Consider the following 24132-nt stretch of genomic DNA (forward strand, 5'->3'; position numbering starts at 1 on the left):
TTCCCACTTTTGTCTGCTCTCTCAGGCTTCCTTTTTGTTAGTAAGGTTTTACTAAGAGAAAAGGCTTCCATAATTAAAAACAAAACAAAAATTTCTATATGCAGAACTTGTCAGCAGGGCAAAAGTATATCAAGAGGCTTGAGAATGTCTGCGATGGGGAAGAGAAATTGCGTAGTGTCGCTCCAGCTCCCTCCCCTGAATGCCTCCTACCCCCTTTCGCCTGACCTCTGTCTCCAGGTAAAGTCACCCGAGTCTGCCCGGCGGAGGGGAAGGGAGCACAACCCGCCTCCGAGGGCTCCCGTGACAGGGCAGAGTGGCAAAGGGACCTCTTCCTCTTCCAACTGAGCCACCTAAGACCCACTGGTGACACTCAAGGGAAATGATAAGTGCAAACATGGTCATTTACTTAGTGCTTCTACTAACGCACCAGATAATCACAGAGTAACTACAGTCATTAAAAGTGGGGAGGCCAGAGGTGACCGTGTGAGGACACAGAGAGATGTTTTAACAGAGCAAACACGAGTTCCCTGAATGAAATGTTCCAGAGCTAGCCGGTGACCCGGAAAGGTAACATAGGATTTTGAAAACCACGGTTATTAAAACTCTGTAACATACATTTTAGTGCATGACAAGAAAAAAAAACCCAAAATTAATTCTAACACAAACCCTGAAAAGCATAACCTTCGACACAAAGACACAACCAACCACCATAGAATTTACTTTTCCTTTATTAACAATGTGGCTTACAATTTTTTTCAAGTAAAAAGGGTTGTTGTTTTTTCCATTTAGAATAAAAATTAAAATATAACTCTGATATAGATTTTCACTTATTTACATGAAAACATATATACAGAATACAGTCTTACAATAAAACAACAACATGCCCTTTGTCCTGCAAATCTCAAATGTAAAAACCCCCAATTTTCCCTTTTACACACCAAAACGTACGCAAGATATATGAATCAAATTTCAACACAAACTAATCAAACTGGAATGTGAAATAGTAACAGGGCTTTTGACATTCACGACTAGGGACAGTTCACACTTCCAGATACCATGCTAGCTCCCACTGTGAACGACAGATGAGATGATTACTTTTTCTGTCATTAAGAATTTTTGTCTCCAATTTCCCATCTTAAGGTAATTTTCAGCTTGTCCTGAACTTTGCATTTTCTTCAATGCAGCTCTTCAGCCCATATGAAGCACCGCTCTGCTTGGACATGTGACAAGATCTACGTACTCACTGGTACCCAATCCTGGCCATTTCCAACAAAAGCAGTAAGAGGGAAGAGTCTGCTGCTCAGGACACTGTTATTAATCACCATCTAAACTAGACGTGCTTTTAACCAAAGCCCAAGGCAGCACCAGGTGTCAGCAATTGCAGTTTTTAGGTAAATGAAGTGGGAGAAAAGAGCCCAGTTCGATTTTATCACATCATGTTTTAGATCCTTGTAAACCAACTCCAGCGATAAAAGCTACGAGAATCAATCAACTTTAAAAATCAACCCAGTTAAAGGGAGTAAAGCAATTTCTAGAAATCCCTTGAATGGGAAAAGACAGTGAGTAAGTAAGAGAAGCATTAAATTGTAACGGTTGCTATTTAGTTATTGCACCAAAGGGACATGGGTAGTATGCATCTCTCTCCAACGAGTTCATCCTTAAAAATGACACATACCTTAATTTACTACTTTTCCCTTCAAATCATTGCACACACGATCACAGCTTTCTAAAGACAGAAGAGCGTACTTGGAGCCTAGGTTCACCATGTTAACCAAAGAGCAACAATGATGTTCATACCACAACAAAGATTTTAACACGACTGTTTTTATAGCTCTATATACAGAAATAAATATAAATGGGTGCTTTACAAAAGAAGTGTGAAAACCCCTAGTGCTTCCAAATCAAAGGGAGAAAAGCTCTTAGAAAGGGGTGTTTGGTATAAGATAAAAGGAAAATCTCAGAACTTGCCTGATGCCACACTCAAAATTCTATGAGACAAATTAGGAAACTGAGACCAGTCTTCAAAGGCTGATCAAAATCAACCTTCTGGAGATTGCAGTAAGGGTCAGAGGTGGCAGCGTTGGACATTCGAGTCATTTTAACTTATCGAGGAGCAAATCAAAGCAAACACAGGAAATCATCTTTCAAATATGATCAAATAAGGTAAAGCAACCTAAAGGCCGTAACAACTCAAACACCGTGCGTGAGTCAAACTTTGATCAAATGAACCTAATTTTAAAAGGAATAGATGAGTTCTCCCTGCTACACAACTCCATGGTGAAGGCAACTGGTCTTTGCCTGTTTCATTTTTATTTTGAAAAGCGCAGAAGTTCTGTTATGCGTACCCTGCTCTTTTGAGGTTTTCACGCTTATATTTTTGTGGAGAGTATTTTCCCAACAGTACAAATGAAGTCAAGAAGTTAGGGGCTAAAACCAGCTCCAATCGTTCTCGAGTGATGGGCTTTTATCATGAAAGATGAGGTGGCAGTTCTTCTCAGGTTATACCCACATCCAGATTGTCAGTGTCTGCTTGGCCGGGAGGGAAAACGCGCTCCTCGGCCGTTCCAAGAGGTAATGAGTGGCGTGGTGTGTGCAGGATCCAGGTACACAGAGGACAGGATTATCTGAGAGACAGAAGAGAGGGAAAGGGAGGGGCATCACTTGGAGGGCTTCAACCAAGGAACGTTTGGTTTAGGGGCTGTGGTGGTATTTGGAGAGGGGCTGGTTACAGGTGTACAATCAGTATTTTCTGCCCTAAGAGACACAGTAACTACACAGTAAAATGTTCCTGGGAGTTGGTCCTATTTCTAAGACTGAAGCTGGTGAGAGGTGACTCGTACAGAGAAATGAACACCACCTTACAGTTCTGCAGACCAGTTGCTACTGGCAGGAAGTTCTACCCACCATCACGGAAATTCCCAAAGAACCCAAGTTCAGGAGGATGTTGGCAACACTTGGAGCAAAAGTATCTTCTTGGTCCTAAAATGTATCCTGGCTCTTAGAAGGGCCGGGAGATGGCACGAGACGACCTTCATGGTGATCACCCAGGCTGGCCTTCTGCCTGCAGCATGGCCTCCTCACACACACAAAGCAGAAGCACAAAGAGAGACTGAGGGCACGGAGAGCCTTGGGCATCTGGCCCTGTGGGGAGCAGGAAGCGTCCCAGCAATGGTGGGCAGGTCTTGTCCAGGCTGGCGGCAGGAACCTTCCATCTCCTCTGGGCAACTCCAGAGACTCCCACAGAAGATCTACTTCAGCGTAGCACCTCCTCCTCTGTGCCATTCTTGGAAAGGGCACGAGGAGGTGACATTTGTTCTGCAAGTGCATTATGATGTTGCTGCTGCCACGTTCCTTCCTTCCGTTCCACATGCACCAGAAAGAGCTGAGCTTGAAAAGGCCACAGTGAAAGATCATAAATGAGTCAGCACAGGAAGAATGCCAGGATCTTGAAACGGATACCCTTTCCAATTTCTGAACAGAGCTTAACTCCACAAGACTGAGCATTTAAGGCCAAAGCATGTGGCTGAGAAGGCAGGGCTGGGAAACCGAGAAGGGTCAGAACTTTCGCTTAGAAGAGAGAATGGACTGCAAGCCAGGCATGAATCACCTCGGAGAGTCCATCCCTACAATGGTGCCACTAGCACAGCTTAGGACAGAGGTCCTTCTGTCAGTGGTCCCTAGGCAAACGCACTTGCCAAATGTTTAAAACTGGACTGTAGAAATCAGCTATAGAGAGACGAAAATGTCTCAAGAGCAAAATGTTTGTTTTCCGTGTTCATCTGGAACAGTGACAGAATGTTAGTACAGGTTAGCGTCAGTAATCAAATTTATCCAAATCTGACAATCCCACCTTCAAATGCAGCAGAAGTCTGAGCAGCCAATAAGCCCTCCCCCCACCATGGTATTACTGGAATTGTTGAGACTCTGATCAAAGCCAAAAGATCAAGGTAGTTATAGTAAAAGAGTAACAGAAGGGTGTGCAGCCTCTGCTTTTCCCGTTCACTCCTGAACAAGCTGAAGGTTTGGTTTCTTCACATACGTTTAAAAGGTATTTGGGCAACTACCGTAACAGAATAGAAAAGTCATTTGGGTTTGAATACATATATTGGTTCACTCAGGGGCATTAACACATCAAGTGTTTGGTACAAAAAAAACCAGCCAATTCTCAGAACCGCACATCTTTCTTCACTGATTTAGTGAAAACTGCCCAAGAAATGTCATAAGAGCCTCAAAGTCAGAGTGAGCTGCAGGAATTACAGCGTTAAAAGCTATGGGACACTCCCATTTTTCATTTACTCTTTTTCTCACTTCTGCCAATCTGGACTCTTCCCTTTAGCAGGAGCAGGAAGGAGATTGGGGAACCTGTGCTCACTGCTCCAGTCGAGTGTCCCAACCTGTTACTTTGCAGGAATGAGGTGCAGAGTGACTCAGAATCACATACGATCATCGTTAGTAATCGGCCACGCCAGGTAAAGACCAGGGCTGACTCCAGGTCCAGTGCTCACCCCACTGCATCCGTCAGCCTGTTATAAACGAGTGCCAGGGCTGAACCACAGAGAGCAGCATTCAAAGGGATTCTTCTAAGAGGATGTAGCTGGTGTATAAAAAGCTTCCCTCAATTCTCTTCCCACTCCTGCTCTCTAAAAGTAAGCTTTTCCTTCATTATTCAACTCAAAATTTCCTGAGAGACTAAAGGAGTCTCTCCCTGGTGTGGTCACAATTAAATCAGAACATTAGAGATGTTTGAGATTCCATAAAGGAACCTGAAAATAGAAATCCATTCTAGGTTCACTCAAGGAAAACTCTTATAGCAATGACAGGCCACCTTCCTTCACTCCCCAAACTTCCTAAAAGGCACCTCTGACAGGCGATGCAGGTTTAGCACATCTTTTTATACCTATATCCTGAAACATCACCTACAGTTGTGTTTAAGAAATGAATTGTCACCAAGATCAAACTGCGGTGACAGCCACGCAGCCACAGATAGCAGCCACAGCCACACGTGTACTGGTACGAAAGAAGCATCTATAAATGTGCCTGAGGATGAGTAGAGCAAAAACCACCAGCCAGGCAACCTCCTTGGCCACACTGAAGAAGAAAGACACCAACTGCATCCTAAGGTGTTTTCACAGAAACGTGGGTCTTGGTTTAGGACCTTGTTCAAAGGAAGCTGCCTGGTTTGGGTGGGAGAAAGGCGAGATGTGGATATATAAAGGAGTTCTTCATATCCCACAGGCTTGGACACAGAACTTTAATTTATACTCTCTAGAGGCCACTGATGTGGTCCCAGTGTGTGCTTTAGACACATGGAACTATGAACAGGCTGGTGGATGAAGGCCGTCCTTCGTGCTTCTTGCTTTCCGGTGACTGTGTGAGCCATCTCACGTATCTGCGAAAATACAAGTTCCAGTCCTGAAAACCTTCCCAAGACACTGTATCACCAAGACAATGGGCCATCTCCCCAGAACGCAGAGTCAGTTGGCATACTGGGCATAGAAAGCCACTTTAACTCTCTCGATCTGATGGCACAACTTGATGGCAGGCCCCAGCTTGAGCTCCATGCACTCCTGCACCGTAGGAAGAGTCAGCAGCAGGAGTGCTTGGCCGTCGATGTCCTGTCAGAAAACAAAGCCAGGTTAGAGCCCAGACAGTGCACACCAAGGCAATGCATTTATCCCAGCAGCCTTCGCTCTGGGGCCAAGTGGGAGGGCCTGCTCTCATGTCCCATTCTGTAGAGCATGGGCAGAAAGAGCAACTTGGCTTGATGGCTGTCTCATATTTTGGCTAACATATTATTTTTGCTAAAAAAAAAAAAAATTTTGGCTACTCTGAAATTCACATGCCTAGGCTGGTGGGGATGGAGATCTGGGACAGGTGAGCTGCTGTGGGAATTCTTTCCCAAGCTCCCTGCTCCCTGTGGGGAGAGCGCCCCACACCTCCCAGGCTCAGTCCTTTCTACACTCGGCGGTGACTTAATCTGAGCACTAAGAAAAGGGTTCTGTACTAAAGACAAAGCTCTCTTCCCTATCAAAGTCTAGCATTTCACCATCATAAGAATGGGTGAGAAAATGCTAGAAAAATACGCTAACTACACAGCACAATTTTCCAGAGGAAAACATAGGTGTTCAGACACACTCATGCAGACACACGCACACACATATCTACATCCACACACATCACCCAGAAGGAAGTGCTACCTGTATTTTTGTCTTATTTAGTCCTTTGTCTATACACAGGGGCCCCATAGTGATGATATTCATTAAATGTCTGTGAAATTGCACAGGCCGCAGGGAGAGCTTTAGGATCCAAAGCTTTAGCATCACACCACTGGATATTTTTACCCCTTCACTGGATTGGTTCTATAATTGGGTTTATTTATGTAGATGTTGGTTGAGTAACTGAGTGTAACTCAACCTCTCTTTCCATTCACCAGCACACTCTTCATACTCCAGAGGGAACAACTGAGGCTCCAGGAGACTGCAGGCCCAACGTCATGATAAAGGTCAGTGGTGGAATGAGAGCATTAGTGAAACTCGGGACACCAGACTTCTGCCAGCTGGGGAAGCAGTGTGCCCAGGGCTGCCACAAGCCACAAAGACTTACAGTCATGTGGCTGCCTGCAAGCATGCATCTCAGACATCACATATTGGTGAATTTCACATAGGTGCTTATTTCTCAAACTAATGGTTTACTTAGCTGTCTTGTAAATATCTACAGCAAAAAAAACCCAAGATACGTACAAATGTTAGCCTTGGGAAAACTAATGTTATAAAACTAAGTGCAGGAGGCTTAACTATTAGCTTCAATGAAATCAACAGAACAGGATAGAAAAGACCTGAACTTATTTTAAGAGATGGAAGTTTTTCTTAAAGACTGAACTTAATGCCAGGAAAGCTAGCTAGTAGAGACAGCATTGAAATTAGAATCATGGTTTTGATATTAAACTTTGGAAGGAAAATTGTAGCTCAGCTTTTAACATCTACATTTAGTCATGCTAACCATCCTTGGACACAGAAAATCAATTACAATGGAAAATCAGCCCTAAAATATAACTCTCTACAGACAATTTCAGTGAAGGTGGCTGCTATATGCATGCACCACATTTAAGTGAAGGATGTCACTCAGTCAATAAGCATTTACTGAGCATCTGCTAAGTGCCAGGCACACTCTGATAGTCTCTGGAGATATCACATTGAAAAAAACAAAGATCCCCCTCTTTCCAGGAGACTCTATGAATCTCAAGGGAGGCAAGGAAACAGACCGTTAAAATACAGAAAGATTAGGTATGGGCACAGAGCTATAGGTTCAAACAGGACAGGCAACTGAACTAATCTTATAGGAGTCAAGGAAGGCTACAGAAATTAAGTGATACCTAAATTGAGACCTAAGGGAACAATAAGAATTATTAAGATAATTATTAAGGAATCAAGGAATTATTAAGACAATAATTCTCCCATCAAGAATCAGGGAAATGCAAATTAGGCTCACAATACAATTTTATACCCACAAAAATTAATGTCTGACAATACGAAGTGTTCACATAGAAGTGTATTATAAAAGGAACCCCTTACACTACTAGTAGAAAAGCACACTGTATATAAGATAAAATAAACCAAGAGCATAGGAAACACAAAATTCAGAATGGCATTTATGGCCAGTGGAAATCAAGGGGAGTGTGCCTGAAGTTTACAAGAGGTCTCAATTTTAGGCCACAGATGGGGGTTAGGGGAAAGTCCATACCCCGTGGCCTGGACTTTGAATGTGGGCAACCTGGATGGGTAGAATCGAGTCCATATCTTTGAACTTCCCTCTGAAGAGCAGTTAAATGTGTTCAATGGGTCTCACAGTGCCCACATGGCAGCCCCTGCATATCTGGGACTAACAGAACTGGGAAAAACACAGTTAAATTTTGTCTGCAGATACTCTCCTAATTTCAGGAAGGTGAAGATTACAGGGCAAAGGTAGATTAAGGCTAAGCTATCTAATTCATTACAGCAATCCTTCATACCAGCTTTTTATATGTGAAGAACTGACAGCTGGGCCGATACCTGAAATGGGAGGAGTGGTCAACGTGCACTGAGCCACCTCAGGGCTCCGCTGCCCTCTCTGGGTTCTCGCCTCACTCTCTATCTTCCCTGATGTAAAACAGAACTCTAGAATGTTCGTATGTTGAGAAGAACATGCTCCAAGAATAAAATCAGACCTCTGATATCCAAACACCAAAGTGTCATGCTGCTTGTGGGAAGGCACTAGATTTAGCAGCCTGACCATGGGATTGTCACTGGTGTGGACGAACCAGGGCAGTGGCTCAGTGATATCAAATGTGGTTGACTGACATGTCTATCCCCCACTATCACTCACGCTGCAGACTGCACATAACCAACAACCACTCCAGGGTCCCCACAGAGGAGTGGGAGGGGGAGATGGGTGAATGGAAGCACAACATGATCCTGGAAGGAGCCAAGGAGTGACGGCAGAATCCCACCTTGCAGTTCCTCTCATATGCAGCTGTTGCTCTGGTTTGAAGAAAGGTTTTTCCTTTCCATTGATTTTGTAGTAACAGACCTCACAGTTAATTTAATTTTTACAAATATGCTTTCATATAACTCAGAACTGCTGGCAAACCACTTGTCATGTTCAACACAGAATTACCACAAATGGACTACTAATTTTGAGGAAATGAAATATAATAAAATACACAGCATGAAAGTTATGCTTAGCACATGGCAAAATTAAATTTATTTTGTTTGATATAGAGGTCAGTATAAGACTTGGCAGTTCCTTAATGGGAATATCCAAGTCTACAGAAGTAGGAATTGGTGAGAATGGTCTAAATGTGAAGTAAACCTATAAACTAGCCTGAAATTTTTTTATTAAAATAAATCGCTAATTTGGGTACTTTGATTATTCTATGTCTCTGATTCATAAAAGGTGAACAAATAGGCAACATTTTATTTGAGAGTTTTGTGTTTGGTTATAGATGTGGGGGTTTTACTGGATAATATACATGTATATGGCATGAAATTACAGAGTATAGATTTTTTAAGCAGTTGCCGTAACATTTCAGAATTATAAGGCATGTATTCCAGTAATGGGAAGTTTATAATTTCTATAAATACTCCTGGTGATTATGATAGTCTCTGAATTTACAACATCCAGAGCAGTGAGCTCACATAGCTATTACCATTCCAGGCCCTGTGATTTTTTTCACACACTGGTGAATAAAGACCCCGGGTTCCTTCCAGTTCATCTAAAAACTCATACAGCGCCTGGAGTGACCCACTGGAGGCCTCGCCCAATCATGGCCGTGGCATCCAGGCTCAAAGATGATAGAGCAAATTAGCAAAAATTAGTAATTAAAGGTCTGATTGAACAGGAAAGGACTCAAGTGCCCACGTACTTCAGATAGCACAGCGGGGCAGCAGCCTTTTATTGCGGCAGGCGAAACGGCCTAATGTGAAATTTAAAATTAAAAAGGGCTGAGGCTATTATTGATTAAAGTCTACCTGCTTTTCTCTCTACATGAAAAATAAGTAGGTATGGAGGACCAAGCTTCTAACCGACGTGAGAAGAGCAACCGAAGGGAGGGCCCTGCCCGTTGCTTGATTCTAGAAGTGGTAACATGCAGGGAACACTTCACTTCTTAGAAGCCTTCGCCTGCGGAGGCAAGGAACTTTCTGAGATGTTGTTATAAACAGGGCTTAGAAGCACTAAATTAAAAAAGACTTAACGTAAGTAGTATTTTTAGCCTTTTCCCCAATCAGCTTTGTTTTCACTTGCTCGTTACTAGAAACCTGTAAAAGGAAATCAGCCCGTGAGCCTGTTAACCTTTCACAGTATAAATGGTCTTGAGCTCCACAGATAACCTGGCATCTAGGTGGGAGAGGCTCCCTCTCCAGTTCCGTGATAGGACCAACTGAAACACATTTCTCAGTTAAAACTGGGCATTTGGGTCTAAAACAAAAACATAACTTTAGGCTAATAGAGAGTGCTCCCTTCCACATCTGCCTGTTGACGACTGAAGCCAGCCACCATCAGTGTATGTGGAGAATGCACATGAATGGACAGGTACACACATTACACTGTGTCACAGGACTTGCCACGCATTTGAATGCAATGCTTTTAGCAAGACTTCTAACTTCTGTTGTATTCTCACTCTCCAGCCAGAGGCGTAGCTTATCAGCATGCCCCAAATCCTCCCATTTCTTATAATTTTCTCTTTTCTGTGTGTGTTTTAAATGAAGAGACATGCTCATTACCCAGGTTCCTTGTGTCTGATGGAGCTTTTTCCTATCTGCTTTTCAGTGTCTCCCTGAGAGGAAATGCAGTCAGACTGCCAGGAGGCAACCTTGCCCCTCTCACCATTCATTCATTCATTCATTCATTCAGGGTGCACTTACGGGGTGTCTACGAAAGACTCTAGTGGTCAATCGGAGACGTTTGTAGTTAAGAACTACTCTCCCCTGGGAGGAGCTGGGAACCATATTTATTTGCTTTTCACAATTCATTACTGCATTATGGTGAACTTGAGAGAAAATATGAGAAATTCACTGGGAGCATGGGAAATCAGAGGCCTTTCTTTTTTCTTCCTGATTTACTGCTTTGAATTACCCTTTTTCTAGACTATTGGTTTGTGTAATCTAAAAAAAGACTGGATAGACATATTTTTAATTTATTATATGGAAAACTTAAAAAAAAAATACGGGGTCTTGAGAGACAGATATTTACATTGTGACCTAGTGCTAGAAATTTCAACAAATGAAGCAAACCCAGCAGAGTATGCATCACAGGCTTAAACTTGGACTTCTCGTATGAGGCTAGGGAGAAGTCTACAGGGTGGCGTATGTTCAGAGAGTAGCGATTTGTTTGTATATTAATTTGAGGGAAATTATAAATAAAAACCATTGTTTCCTACAGCTCATCATGGCATGTAGTAGATTTTAACTAGTTATAGTCATTTCATCTGCTAAATTTAAAATTCCTTTCAGGTATAGATTGTATCGATTGTTTTTGTATTTATCCATCCTTATTACAACACCCACCTAACATACCATGGGCTCTAAAATATTTTATAAAGCCAAAGGGGAGAAAGAAAGAAAATAGTGATGAAAGCAGCGTGAAATAAAACACAACGTACAGAAAACTACTTCGGGGAAGATGGAGCCAGCATACTTTTCCCTATTTCACCCTCTAAGCAGAACTAAAAGCCCTGGATGTTATAAATAAAACAAACTGAAGAGGAATTTGAAGGTGGGGCTGAAAAGGAATTTGAAGGTGGAGAGAAGGCCAAGCAGCTGGGACTGCAGAACCCAAAATATGACAGGTGGCGAGTGCGCTGGGTTTTGTATGTTTGCCTCCCATACCCAAGGCTTACTGCTAAAGAAGCTGGGAGCCCAGAAATGCCAATGGGCGCAGGTGACAAGAGGCCCGACAGAGGCCTGCTCCCTCCAGCCACAGGACTGGGAAAGGCTAGCCTAGGGAGACAGAACCTTTCAACAACCACTGCTCCGCGAAGCAGCCCACCCCCCTCATGCCAGCAGAGGTGGAGAGAGGGCCTTGAATTCCAGCCTGGCCAGGTGGCAACAGGATCCCACCCCCAGTAGTGGGGTGCCTGAGAAGGTTATGTGGGGAGCCCAGACTTCCATCTCCTCTTGGCCAAGAGTCCCCCAAGGAGGTGTTGATGAAGACCACACATGGACCCCAAACCTCCAACTCCCACCCACGTAATGAAGTAATGAAGTCATGAAGACGTGCCCCCTCCCCTGCCAAAGCTGTGTCACAGGAAGCAGCTAAAACAGAAAGTGTAATTGAGATCCAGAGTCTCATAATAAACACAGCAAATACACACAGAACCACCGTACCTGTTCCTGAAATATTTTGGCCAAGGGGGCGCAGTCCGTCAGTTTAATGAACCTCACCACGTCAGTCACCGTCCACTCCAACGGGTTGCTCTCCAGAATGAGCCTCTCCTCCTCCTCCTGCTTTATTTCCTACAAGATAAGGGAAGCAGGAGGTTCTTTTATCACTGCATGGTCAGTGGGGTCCTCTCTACAACTTCTGGGACCATGAGGGGACTCCCCCCCCAACGCCTCTCACAAGGCGCCAGAACAAGCCACAGAGACTGTGGTCTCTAGGGACCTTCTTAGCAACTCATCTGGGTTATGACTTTGCCTCCAATGATTTGTGTGCCTTCAGAGGTAAAATATTTTTCAAAGGTACAGCAATAGCAGTTGTTGAATCCCAAGTTCAGGAAATCCTGGGCCTGCTTAATGACTCCCTGGCTGAAGTGGAGAAAAGAATGATAAAGGGCATCTGCAAATGTACCCAAGAGAGCGAGCTATTCCCCCCATTTATTTTGGGGACAACAGCGCCAGTGACCTGTTAGCTGATCCTCTAGCACCTGTGGGTTCAGGGGAGATCCAACAGACTGATTTAGTATTTTATGGCATCACAGAGTATCCTATAAATAAAGGGAAAGTCTAGTGTTCAGTGGGACCTTGAGGACTTCCGTCTGTGCTCCTGAAAGGATCCTTTGTGGTTTAAAGCCCTCCAGGAAAAGGGGCGCCATTACCTCCCTCAGAACTCCAAGCTGATGTTCGCTGACCCACTCGGTCAGGACGTGAAATCACCAAGCCTTTTGCCCGTGACTTAGAACTAGGCTGGAGCAGCTGCTAGTGTCTTTAGTATTTTAAACAGGTGTCCCAAAATCCAGGCCATGAACTATAATAAATTTTCTTCAACACTCTGCCCAGACAAGGCAGTTCCAGGGTCTGTGTGCTTTACCTCAGCCATGTCCTTGTCCTGGCCGGCTGCAGGGCCCTTGTCACAGCCCTCAGCGCCGGTGGCGGCCTGCACTCTTCGGCCCCGTCTCGTCCTTTCCACGGGCAGCCGGCGCTCAGGCTCGGAATTGTTCCTTAGGGTGACGGCTCTCCGGGGCCTGGCAGAGGGGACCTCGGCTGAAGAGGTGTCTGTCTGATCGTCCCGCAGCTCAGAGCCGGTTTCCTCGCTCCCGGTGTCATCGTCCAGGGCATCTGCATCTTCTTCTTCACTTTCCTGCAAAGGAGGGGAAACTCAGGGAATGGAGTTAGGTGAAAGGAGCCTTCGGGAACACTAGAGGCTGGGCTCTAACCCTAGATCTTTCCTGCCCAGGTGGCCCTGTGAAAACCACCTGGTGAGGCCTCTGAGAACCGACCTGAAGGTCCCAACCAGGGTCCCAGTGGCAGCCCTTCCCCAGCTAGAGCAGCTGCCAATGTTAAATCTGTTCAGCACATAAGGAGGAGGCTTCTGGTATCTCGTGTTTCCACCATTCAGATCAAACTTGCAGTGGGGCCTTCACTGAGGCCGCCAGGGCCTTGCATCTCCTGGAGTGCTGGAACATACCTCCCCCGAGCCTGCCGCGAAGTCCACGGTGGAAGACCTCCGTTTCTTCTGCACAAAAATGGATTTCCGCCGTTTCCTACGCCTAGCTGGTTTAGGGTGTCCACTGTCAACGTTGCTTTCCCCAATTGGGGGCTTAATGATCTTCTTTCTCTTTCCATAATAATAGGCTACGAGGAAAGAGAGGAGAGAATGAAAAGCTTTTTTTTTAAAGGTTACACACATGTACATATGTGGACAGAGTACAGAGGCAAGGGGAAGAGAGGGGGAGAAGACTCCTGCGATTCCTCCGTGACCGACCGTGTGTGCAGAAGGAAATGGGGATATATATATATATAAATGGGAATATATATATATATATATATATATATATATATATATATACACATACACACATACACACATATATGTATACACATACATATATATGAAAATTCACACTCTTAATAGTATTTCAAGTATGTTCAGGTTCCTAGTTCTGACACACAAGTTAACTATTCCCATCTGGTTGGGGCCCACAGAGCGCCAACTGTGCCTGTGGGTCCTGGTGACACCTAGCAACTGGCTGGAATGTGGGTTGGTAGAGCAAACTTCCAGGTCACTGTGATGGGGATATAAACACCGTCACAGTGGCTTAGAGATAACAGAGGGGAGATGTAGAAAGAGCAGAAGCCAGGATCAGAGAGACTTCTCAGAGCTGTCAGCAGTGCGGGTGTCTGGGAGCGGCTGATGCATAAAGGAGACCAGAACAGAAGCAGGACAGGGCCCGGGGAGGCCAACAAGAGAAGGCAGGGGGCACTAATGTGATGGGAGATACGTGGAAGAGGTGACGGCTGAAAGAGGAAACATCCTGCCGGGAAGAGGTCAAAGCAAAGGCGGTGTGGGCCCTGGTAGCAAACTCTCCCAGTGGAGAAGCAGAGGCAGTCAGGAGCAAAGGAAGAGTGCTCTGCACCCCCAAACTTCTCCACTGAAGAGTCTGCAGAAAGTGGCATAAACAGGGGAGAAGCAAGTTGTGACAAGGAGGTTGCCCTGTGTAAAGAAGGGCAATGAGAGACTCATTATAATCCCTCAGTGTCAAAAACCAAGAAGTAATTCTGGTTACAGCCATCACCAGTAACCTGTTTTTCTGTGCCCTTCTTTCAGCCACATCATTTTCATAATCGACCAGTCCACTGACACTCATAACAGCATACACACACTCCTGTCTTTTTGCAGATGCCTACCAATGACACCGTCCTGATTTTAATCAGCCGCCCCTTCCTCAGACCAAGCTAGAAAACAGAACTACCCGCCACAGCAAAGCTTAGAGAATTCTTCTGCAGTGGTTCCTATGAAAAACTATTCAAAAGGTTTGAAAAACCACAAACACCTACATGACCCCGCAGTTCAGGCCCCCGGACCAATGTTCTGTTCATTATTTGTACTCACTGTATTTGGTTTTGGTATGAATGGAGCAATTTTCTGGGCAGTTTTCAGAAACCAGTACAGGACTGAACAAATTTGGACAGCACTCCAGCTTGGCACACACCCGTCTGCAGAAGTCCGCTACCTGGTCAGAAGTTCGTACAATCTTGGCCACGGCCCTGTATGTTTTGCCCCTGTACCTAGAAGGAAGGAAGGAGAAGGGATGGCAAGACTACAGAATTACTCAGACCTATTTTGCAGAGCATATCCCAAAGTACCCCTTTCTTTCCTAACATAAAGGGGGCTCTGTGTGACTTCCATGTCGTTTGTTTTTATCGTTCTTCATGTTCTTACAAAAATATTTTTAAGAAATGCCACAATATATGTAATGAGAGTGCAAAGAGAATCACCACAATAAAGGTTTTCATTTAGCATATTCTCATTGTGGCATATGTAATTCACACCAATTCCAGATGCTTCCGGAATCTAGATACTGCCATTGTGTTGCTCATCAGTTTTGAGGAAAAAAGCTTTCTCCTGCCCAGGAAAAACCATATGCAGTGAGGTCATCAACATAAAAACGAGAAACCAGATCTTCTGGAAAGCAGGTTGGATTCTTGTTTCAAAATTCAGTCCTGCAGGACTCATCCAAATATTTATGGTAAATAATGTCGTAAATAATGCCTGGCTGAAAAGATGAGCATATGGAAATAGGCTTGAATCACTTTCAATAGATTTTTTTTTAAAACGATCATTGGTATAAAATAATTATAAACTTTTCAGTTGGCAGCAGATCATGGGTCCTTATTTTTAGTTCACATTCACTAACCTTAGAGTCCACTGAAATGACAACACATCCAAATAGCCTGTTAAGTTACACCCTTGATGTAGACCCTCATTTTCAAATGGAAATCTTGAACAAGAAATTATATTCCAGAAAAACAGCAGGTAGGGGGAGCTCTGGCAGAGGGCAAGTGTAGTGTTCAGAAAGGTAACCAAAGGGCAGAGGCATGAACTACCGAGAAAGGCGGACGCCGCCCCTAGTGAAGTGAGGATGGGAGCTCTTAGCCAGCCTGCTCTCTCACACTCGGAGGGTCTGGTCCCCAACCATCCATCACAAACTACCACAGGGACATGAGGCAATTGGTGCAAACCGGAGGGTAACATAAGGAGGTCATCACCTTTGCCATTTGTGAATAAAGTATTAAGTTTAAAACCTAGGTCTGGTTCCCTAAGAAAGCGGTGATGGAAATAAAAAGATTAACAAACTGCTCCTGAATTGATTTCCAGTTGTTGTTGTTTTTTTCCTTCTGAAGACTAAATAGTTTTCCCTTACAAATCATTTTTTAAGTATCAACAATAAAAAAATTAAATTCTAACTTGGAAAAACTGGCCTTTATGTCCATTCATGGGTCTTTCCCACCCCTGTTCCCCAACTGCTTTGTTTTTCTGTGTCTCAGGAGGCCGAGCTTGACTTTCTGTGTAGTAAGAACTAAAAAGCGATTCTTCATAGACAAGATCATGCCTAAGTCCCACAGCCTTGCAGGACCATTGACTGCCCTAGGACCTCTACCACCCTAGATGTAGAAAGGTGCCCCCTCCCCCAGGAGGGGCTGCCTGACTCACTCTGGGTGCTTCTGGCTACAGCTTCTGCTGTGTTTCATAAACACAGCACAACTCTGTGAGCACAGCACACTGTTAACGTTGGTGGAAACAGAGAATAAAAACATGGTTTGACTCTACATTTTCCCTTGTGTTTTATTTTCCACCACAATTCTGGTGTTTCTGGGGCTCTCTCTTCTAAAGAGCTTAATATCAAGGTTCTTAAAGTCCCTTAAAAACAGTAAAATAACAGAAGGTAAAAAAGCAGAACCGTGAAAATCAGGTCAAAATTCAAACTGTGGAAGTAGGGGCCAAAGACAGGCATTTCTGTTCCCAGACCTCCGATTCCCAAGCAGACACTTCCAGAAACATGAGAGAGCTGTAAAGGGAACAAGCGCCATGGGACATGGAAAAAGGATGGTCTTTTCTTTCTCTTAAATTTGGATAATTCAGTGGAAGAAAGTGTTTCAGTAAAACCCTTCACAATTAGGAAAAGCCAATCTAAACCCACAAAAATAGAATTATAGTACTGGGTTTTTTTCTTTATCTTTATTGTTGACACTGTTACAGATGTCCCCATTCCCCCTCCCTTTGCCAGCCTCCATCGAGCCCCTCTCTCCCTTCCCTCTGGCCATCACCACCCTGTTGTCTGTGTCCATGGGTTCTGCATATATGTTCTTTGGCTAATCCCGTCACCTTCTTTCACCCAGGCTCCCCCTCCCCTTCCTCTCTGACAGCTGTCAGTCTGTTCCATGTATCTATGCCTCTGTTTCTATTCTGTTTGTCAGTTTATTTTGTTCATTAGATTCCACATATAAATGAGATCATATGGTATTTGTCTTTTTTTGACTGGCTTATTTCACTTAGTATTATGGTTTAAGAGTAATGGACTCTTCTCCTCTTTCCTGTCCTTCTGGAACGATTCTGTCTAAAAGCCACGGTGGTAGCAGTAAGGGTGGGGGACTGGGCAAGGAAGGTGTGCAGGATGGAGGAGGTCGAGTGGGACTCCAAGTGTCCCTGCTCAGGGTATGACACTGTGAGTGCTGCTGGGACTCTCTTCCCTGAAGGATGTGCTGTGCTGGCTGGAGCAGTGCTGTTGGCCTGGAACCTCCAGATGTTGCCCCTTTGGGTTTGCCCCAGCTGCAAAAGCTGCTTTGCCCTCTCCCTTCCCTGGGGACAACCTTCATGCAACGACTAATTATGGCAGTGGCAAAAAGGCCTGGCCACCTGGGCCCAACTCGAGACAACCATGGAGGGTCATTCTAATGCCACGGCTGCCCAAGGCTACAGTTGGTCCTTCTCTCTACCCAATCCGGTTTCCTTCCTCTCTCTTCCAAAGGTGTCAGTCCCAAGGGTCCTTCTTAATTAAATCCCATTTGGAAGGATCCACACCGAAGGTAGGTGAGGAGAGGAACACGGAAGCAGTCTGCGCAGACCGCTGCGTTCTGAGCAGGGCGAGGAGGACCTGGGGGAACGCCCAGCATGGGTTGGTGTGAAGGTCTGGTACTGAGTGCTGGCCCCCAAGTGGGGAAGAACAAAGTGACAGGAGAGAGACTGGTGCCACACCAGGGCCTGATCAAACAAACAAATACAGGCTGCCCATTTGTACTGAGGAGATTGGAGCATCAGGCCAACAACTAACTTTCAAATTGATCTGGACAAAGAACAGTCCCCTTTTATTCTGTACTTGCAATATTTCTATAATTCTGAGATTGTTTTAAAATAAACATTTAAAAAATAATAAAAATAATTTTTGTCATCTTATACAATGATTCAAACTACATTAAGCTTAATATATGTATATTTGCCATTGAATGATTATTTTCAAGTGGTATTAGTACAGGAATCATTTTCAGTTATTATCACAAATGTGGAAGATAAACTGGAACATCTAATTCCAGGCTGAACCAATAATCCGGCTTGTTTTGCAGTAGGTCAACAAATCAGGGCAACTATTCAAACAACTGTGGTTGGTTTTTCAAAGACACAGGAAACAGAGAGGTACTGATCTACCAAGAAGGCAAAAGGCAGCTCTAAGATTCTGCCCAATGGTGGGGTTTAATGAGACAACTGTGTTTATGTAATACTGTCATTTCTATTTTCTCGAGGACTCTGCACCATGTGATCATTATACAACCTTCCAAGACAGAATGAATGGACAGGTGTGAGAAGCCCCACCTGACAGACATGCAGATGTGGGAGGGCAGCTGGCACCTTTAGCAGCACTCAAGGCTGGTGCAGGTGGGAAGCTACAGTCCTCATCACCACACTACTCTTTATTTTACTGCCGGTGAAAATAAGAATCTGTTTTGTAGCTTTCCGTACCACAAAGGCTTAAAAGCCCTATCGCAATGACATAATCTTGTGGGCAGGATCTGTGAGGAAAACAGCTCGAAAGCGTGGGGTAATCCCGTTCCCTTTACCCTCTCATTGTGAACCTGGAGAGAAAAAGACTGAGCCATATAATTTATTAAAGGGCCCAGCAAGGCTATTGTAAACACAAAGATAAGGTTTTTAAAGCAAGAATTACAAGTTCTGTGAAAGAGACAAACAAGCTAGTACACAGCAGAAAACACACTGGCATTACAAATAATCTGAGAGGGAGGGAGGGAGGGAGGGAGGGAGGGAGGGAGGGAGGGAGGGAGACCATAGGTTTGGAGCGCAGAGGGAGTTGCTGAGACAACACCATGCTTAGACACCTATTCTGAAGCAGGTGAGGATGTCAGAGAACATTAGCCAGACAGAGGAGGGGTATTCTCCTGGTTGTCAATGTGGGGTCCCACTCAGAACCCCAGAGTTGATATAAAGGTTATTTTAAGACAAAGACATGAGAGATTCCACAGATGCAGAAAGAAGCTTTTTCGGAGCTCCCATTATCTGACTAAAAGCAGAAACTTCTGAGAAGTGAAGACTGCTATAAATTCCCTCTTTGAGGCAGCATCTAATCACAGGAGAGACCAAGAGTAAATCTACCATAAATCCCCTCTCCGGAGTTTCATGGCCAAGACAGAAAGAAGACTTGCACCACATAAACAAACATTATCACAATCTTTCTTATCTCCCATTTGATCTCCTAAAAAAATGATTCCTCTTCCCTAAAGAAACCCACCTCTTATTCCTCTAGAGGCCTCTTCTCCACCTTCCCTTCCCCCCCGCTAAGTTAGGTATAACGTAGGTATCGTTCCAAATCCTAACTGTCCCTCTGAGTTACCCAGCATGAAGCACTCCTGCCTGTATACACACCGCACCTGTAAGTAAACTGTGTTCTCTTGCTAACCTGTCTTCTGTCAGTTTAATTTGCAAACTCCCAGGTATTAAACATAAGAGGAAAGGTTTCTGCTCCTTGACATCAACAAAGAAGTGTGAGCGGCTTCCAATATCTTTCCACCCACCAAAGTCAGGGCTTATTTCCACGTGTGAGTGCGTACGGCAGGGTGGAGAAAGACGGATGAAGATGGACAATCAGCGCTGGAAAAAATGGTCTCTTCTCCTTCAGTAGAGTTGAGAAAAATTAAAATGGATTCTGAGTCAAAAGAAATACAGAGTAAAAAGACTGACACTGGCTTGACGATGCTCAGAACCATCAGCATGGCCCACGTCAGTGCAGCCTAAGTCATACCCTCCATCATCAGAACGGCCCACATCAGGACCTTTCCCAAAACCTTGGCAGGGAGGTGAGAGGGGTGTGAGAATGGCTGTCAAGCGGAATCCACATCCTTGTTTATTAAAGGAAGAACTGAAAGGAAGAAAGGTGGCAACCGATAAATGCAGAAGTAGGGGAGCGTCACAAGCTGTGAGAAAATCACTCCTCTCATGGGCAACAAGGAGATATGGCTCTGATTTCCCTCCAAACTTCCCTGGTCACAGCATCCGGACCAGGGTCGATACGCTGGTTCACTCACTGGTTTTCAGTCTCGGGATTCTCAGCTCCTCAGAAATTTCCCTCTTCCTTCTTGATCCCTGAATTTCAAGTCATGAGAACTATGCAATAAATGGGTGTATGTTTATTTTGGGGAGATCACGTCTAATTCAGAACCTCCTAAACTGGTCTGTGTGGAGCCAGAAACACCACGCCCGCTATCTGATGAATTTAAGCGCACACACAGAAATTCAGTCTTCTCTTCACATACCGGTTCACCTGCCTGCTTCCTGTAGTGTGTGCGGTAGACATTTTCAGGAGAGTTTGCATAAATCTGAGCAAGGTAAAAATGAACAAATGAAGAAACAAAATCCTTTTCATGAAAAGCCACTCCGTTTGGGAATCCTTGTTCATATAAATCTCCTTAGAACCAAATATTATGTCTTACTGTTCATAAAATGTGGGCGTGAATAAAAGGCCCACAAAAGTGAAATGGATAAAAACACATACAAAATTAGTCACTGCTTATGGAAAACGAGAAACCAAAATATCTTTTCCATAAAGCCAAGAATGACTCACCTAGAGGTAAAGATTTCACTATCTCCTAGCTCCTGCCTGGGTGATAATGAAGTCTAATTCACTCAAAATTATTTAAATACTCTGAATGACTGTAATAAATGACTGGGAAAATCTATTAAGCCTCCAGCTGGCTTTTATAAAGATTATCACAAAAGCCATTCAAAGAAAAGATTTTTTATTCCCTGTCAAGATTTTATAACATGCTGGAAAACATATTTAAATGTCTCTAGGTGCATAAAGTTGGAACTCTTTTTATTTCCACCAAGGTATAACCTAAATTCCTCCTCCTGAAATTCAAAATAATGTAGGTCCATTTAGTACAGTTAAATTCATAGGAAGGAATGAACTTTCTCCTCTAGAACAGCCGAAATGAACTACATCAGAATCCACTTTTCCTTTGGCACTGCAGTCACTGTAGTTTTGCCTTTAATGTATCTTGAAGATGCATAATATGACAGGCTCCTTACATGGTGATCAGATAAAGGTCTGGTTGTTGGATAAACAGAAAAACTAAACACGAGGAGCAGCTGCAAGCAACAGGGTGACGGTGTTAGTTTTCCTTCTATTACAAGTCAAATCTTTCAACGGCATCTCCAGCCTCTCAAGTAAATGAGTCTTTTTACTCTTCAGAAGTAAAACCCATCAGAACCCAGACACTCAGCGGCAGCATCATAAAGCCCCGTGGAGATTCCGACGCCCTTTCTTCCTGAAAACCCTCTTTGTAATGTTATAACTCCGAGACCACAACCAAGACAGCTGAATGCCCTAAACGCAGGTCTCTGAGCCGAGTTCGTTTATTCGTGATGGAAACCACCTCAGCCTTTCTGCTCCGCGGGCAGAAGCGAGCGAGCTCTCCTCTCATTTGCACCAAAGAAACAGCAAAGTTGTCAGGATCTAAAAAGTTGCCATTTTACATCAGGAGAAAAGAGGTGACTCACACGCAGCATGAGAACAGGGGCGCTCCGGCTGGCTGTAAACCTGTCATCATTAGCAGCCTCTCTGAGAGGCCACTGTGATCCCCACACAAGAAACCCGTTCACACAGACGTGTTCTCCTCAGGGGCCGTGTAAGATCCTGCTCAGGAACTCCCTGTCACATCTTCTATAACAGGCACCGAGCGCCTTTACAATACGGCAGGGATCGCACGGTGTCTGTTTTGATTACATCAGGCTGGAATGAATGAAGGCTCTGATCGGCGTGGTAACGTGGAAGTGAGTGCAAGCACCGCAAAACGAACGCTCCCTGTCGCTTTGGTGTCTGGGGCGAGTTTCTGGCTTACTTAGGAGCAGGGGAGAGTTTAATGGAGTTTAAGGATGTTTTTACTTCTGCAATTTCCATATCCATTAGGTGTCTTTTGGATGTACTGAATGTTATAGAACATTTTAAAAATAAGAATTAATAAGAGTTTCTGTATAAACACTTGCTCAGGTGTTCTGCCATCACTGCTTTCATGAACTGACCCTTATAGCAAAGTGTTTTACCATCGGTAATGGTTGGCCCCTTAAATAACGTAGAACTATATGGAATATTACACTGGGGGAAAAACTTGTTTTACTTTTCTCTGGGCTACATGTGAAGCTGATTTACATACTTCTTGGGAAAGAAAGGAAGGATGAGCTATGGTGCCACCTTTCATTGACATGCCACTTCATACAAATAAATATTCTCCTTATTTGCATATATTCCCTTTAAGTTTTGTGACTTGGCAGAATATCTGTAGACCATAAGTGACTTTTACCGAGTCTAAAATCAGAGATGTTAGAAAAAGACACTAGAAAATGCTGAGTGGGCAACTGACAAAAAATGTTGCAGAAAAATGCAGTACGTCAACTCTACTTAGTACCAACGTAAGGTTAACTACAGGGTAAATAATTACTGTTCACACAAATTATGTAATATTCCTCAGCTTTCACTATGAATAGGTAGGTGCTTTCTTTAAAGAAGGGCTTATCTACACGCTGGCCATGGAAAAGTGGTTCCCTCTTTCCAACAGCATCATTTCCCAAATGTTACATCTAAACAATATGCTAGTTCACCTATACAAGAAGCTGACCAGTAAGACCTATTCTATTTGACAAACATAACTGAATATTAAAAACCCTCTCAGAATACCAAAGCAATTATTAAACGTAAATGTATCTGGAGAAATGGGTCGTTTTCTGTCTGCCTCTTAGACGAAGAGCCTGCTATCCAGTGGGTGCCCTCAGCTTCAGAGCTCAAGAAACTTAACACGAGGCAAAAATAGCACCTTTCCGATTAGCCTATTTCCGAATAAAGGAACAAATGAGCAACTACATGTCAGCTTGCAGCCCATTCACCAACACCAAACAGAGGTATTGGTCCCTTTATCTTTTAAAACTGTCAGAGTAAAGAATGTCTGGACCTGGCTTAATTAAACTCTTTACAGTATCAAGTATTAAGAGCTGCTAATGGATAATGCATATTGATAAGGGATATCCGTTCTTTTAATAAAAATTTCCCCTTTTGATCAAATAATCTATTCGACTTGAATACAGTATATTTTAATTTTGAATGGTTAGCACAATAAGTATTAGTTGAGCAACTATCTAGTTCACTTTAAGAATTCTAAGGCTCCAGGCAACGCTGTGTCGCAAAATGCCAACAATCTGCGCACAGTATGCAGAACTGCAGGGTGACGGCCCTTCCTTTTGCTGCCATTTCTCTGGGTTACGTCAAAAAGAAGAACAGGTTTCTGGCCCTGGCCGGGTAGCTCAGTTGGTTAAGAGCATCATCCCGATATGCCAAGTTTTCAGGTACAATCTCTGGTCAGGGCACACGCAAGAAGCAACCAATGAATGCATAAATAAGTGGAACAGCAAATCAATCTTTCTTTCTCTCCTTTCCTTTCTCTCTCTATAAATCAATCAATAAATTTTTTTTAAAAAAAAGAGGAACAAGTTTCAAAGGAGCAGACCAAGTATTACAAGAACCCTTATTTCCCAGAATTGAAAACACTTACTTTGCCTTCAGTGTCTCCTCCTGAAAATTCCAGTGTGGATCTTCCACCAGTTGTAATTCCCTCAATACCCTCCCAGGCTTGTAAGCTGCATTGATTATCATGCTAAGAACCTGTTGGGGGAAAAAGAACAGCAATGAAGTTCATTTGTAGCCAGTCCTGCTAACACAGGGATGCTTTGAAAACCACCCTGCTGACACAAGAAGCATTTGTTCTATTAGGTGAAGGGCTATGAAGAAGTCGGATAGGACATTCTGCAGGCTCGCTATCAACGGGAGGAAAGGGTAGTAAAATCCAATCCCTCTGCTGACAAGAGGGGATGGCAGACTCTCAC

The 24132-nt window shown here is 43.9% G+C and overlaps 1 protein-coding gene across 6 annotated transcripts in view; it reads right to left on the reverse strand.

Moving 5' to 3' along the window:
- Positions 1–711: 711 nt before the first annotated feature.
- Positions 712–24132, reverse strand: part of SFMBT2 (Scm like with four mbt domains 2) — a 203091-nt gene continuing 179670 nt past the window's right edge. For all 6 annotated transcript variants that reach the window (XM_081161619.1, XM_081161621.1, XM_081161617.1 and 3 more), the window contains 6 exons: positions 23802–23911; positions 14806–14981; positions 13381–13547; positions 12784–13053; positions 11862–11990; positions 712–5615 (listed from right to left, as the gene is read on the reverse strand). In XM_081161619.1, the coding sequence (XP_081017745.1) occupies positions 5475–5615; positions 11862–11990; positions 12784–13053; positions 13381–13547; positions 14806–14981; positions 23802–23911 (993 nt within the window). In that variant the 3' untranslated portion in view covers positions 712–5474. The remainder of the gene's footprint in view (positions 5616–11861; positions 11991–12783; positions 13054–13380; positions 13548–14805; positions 14982–23801; positions 23912–24132) is intronic.

This window comes from Miniopterus schreibersii (assembly GCF_964146895.1).
Source record: "Miniopterus schreibersii genome assembly, chromosome: 1".
In the NCBI taxonomy this organism is placed as follows: Eukaryota; Metazoa; Chordata; class Mammalia; order Chiroptera; family Miniopteridae; genus Miniopterus; species Miniopterus schreibersii.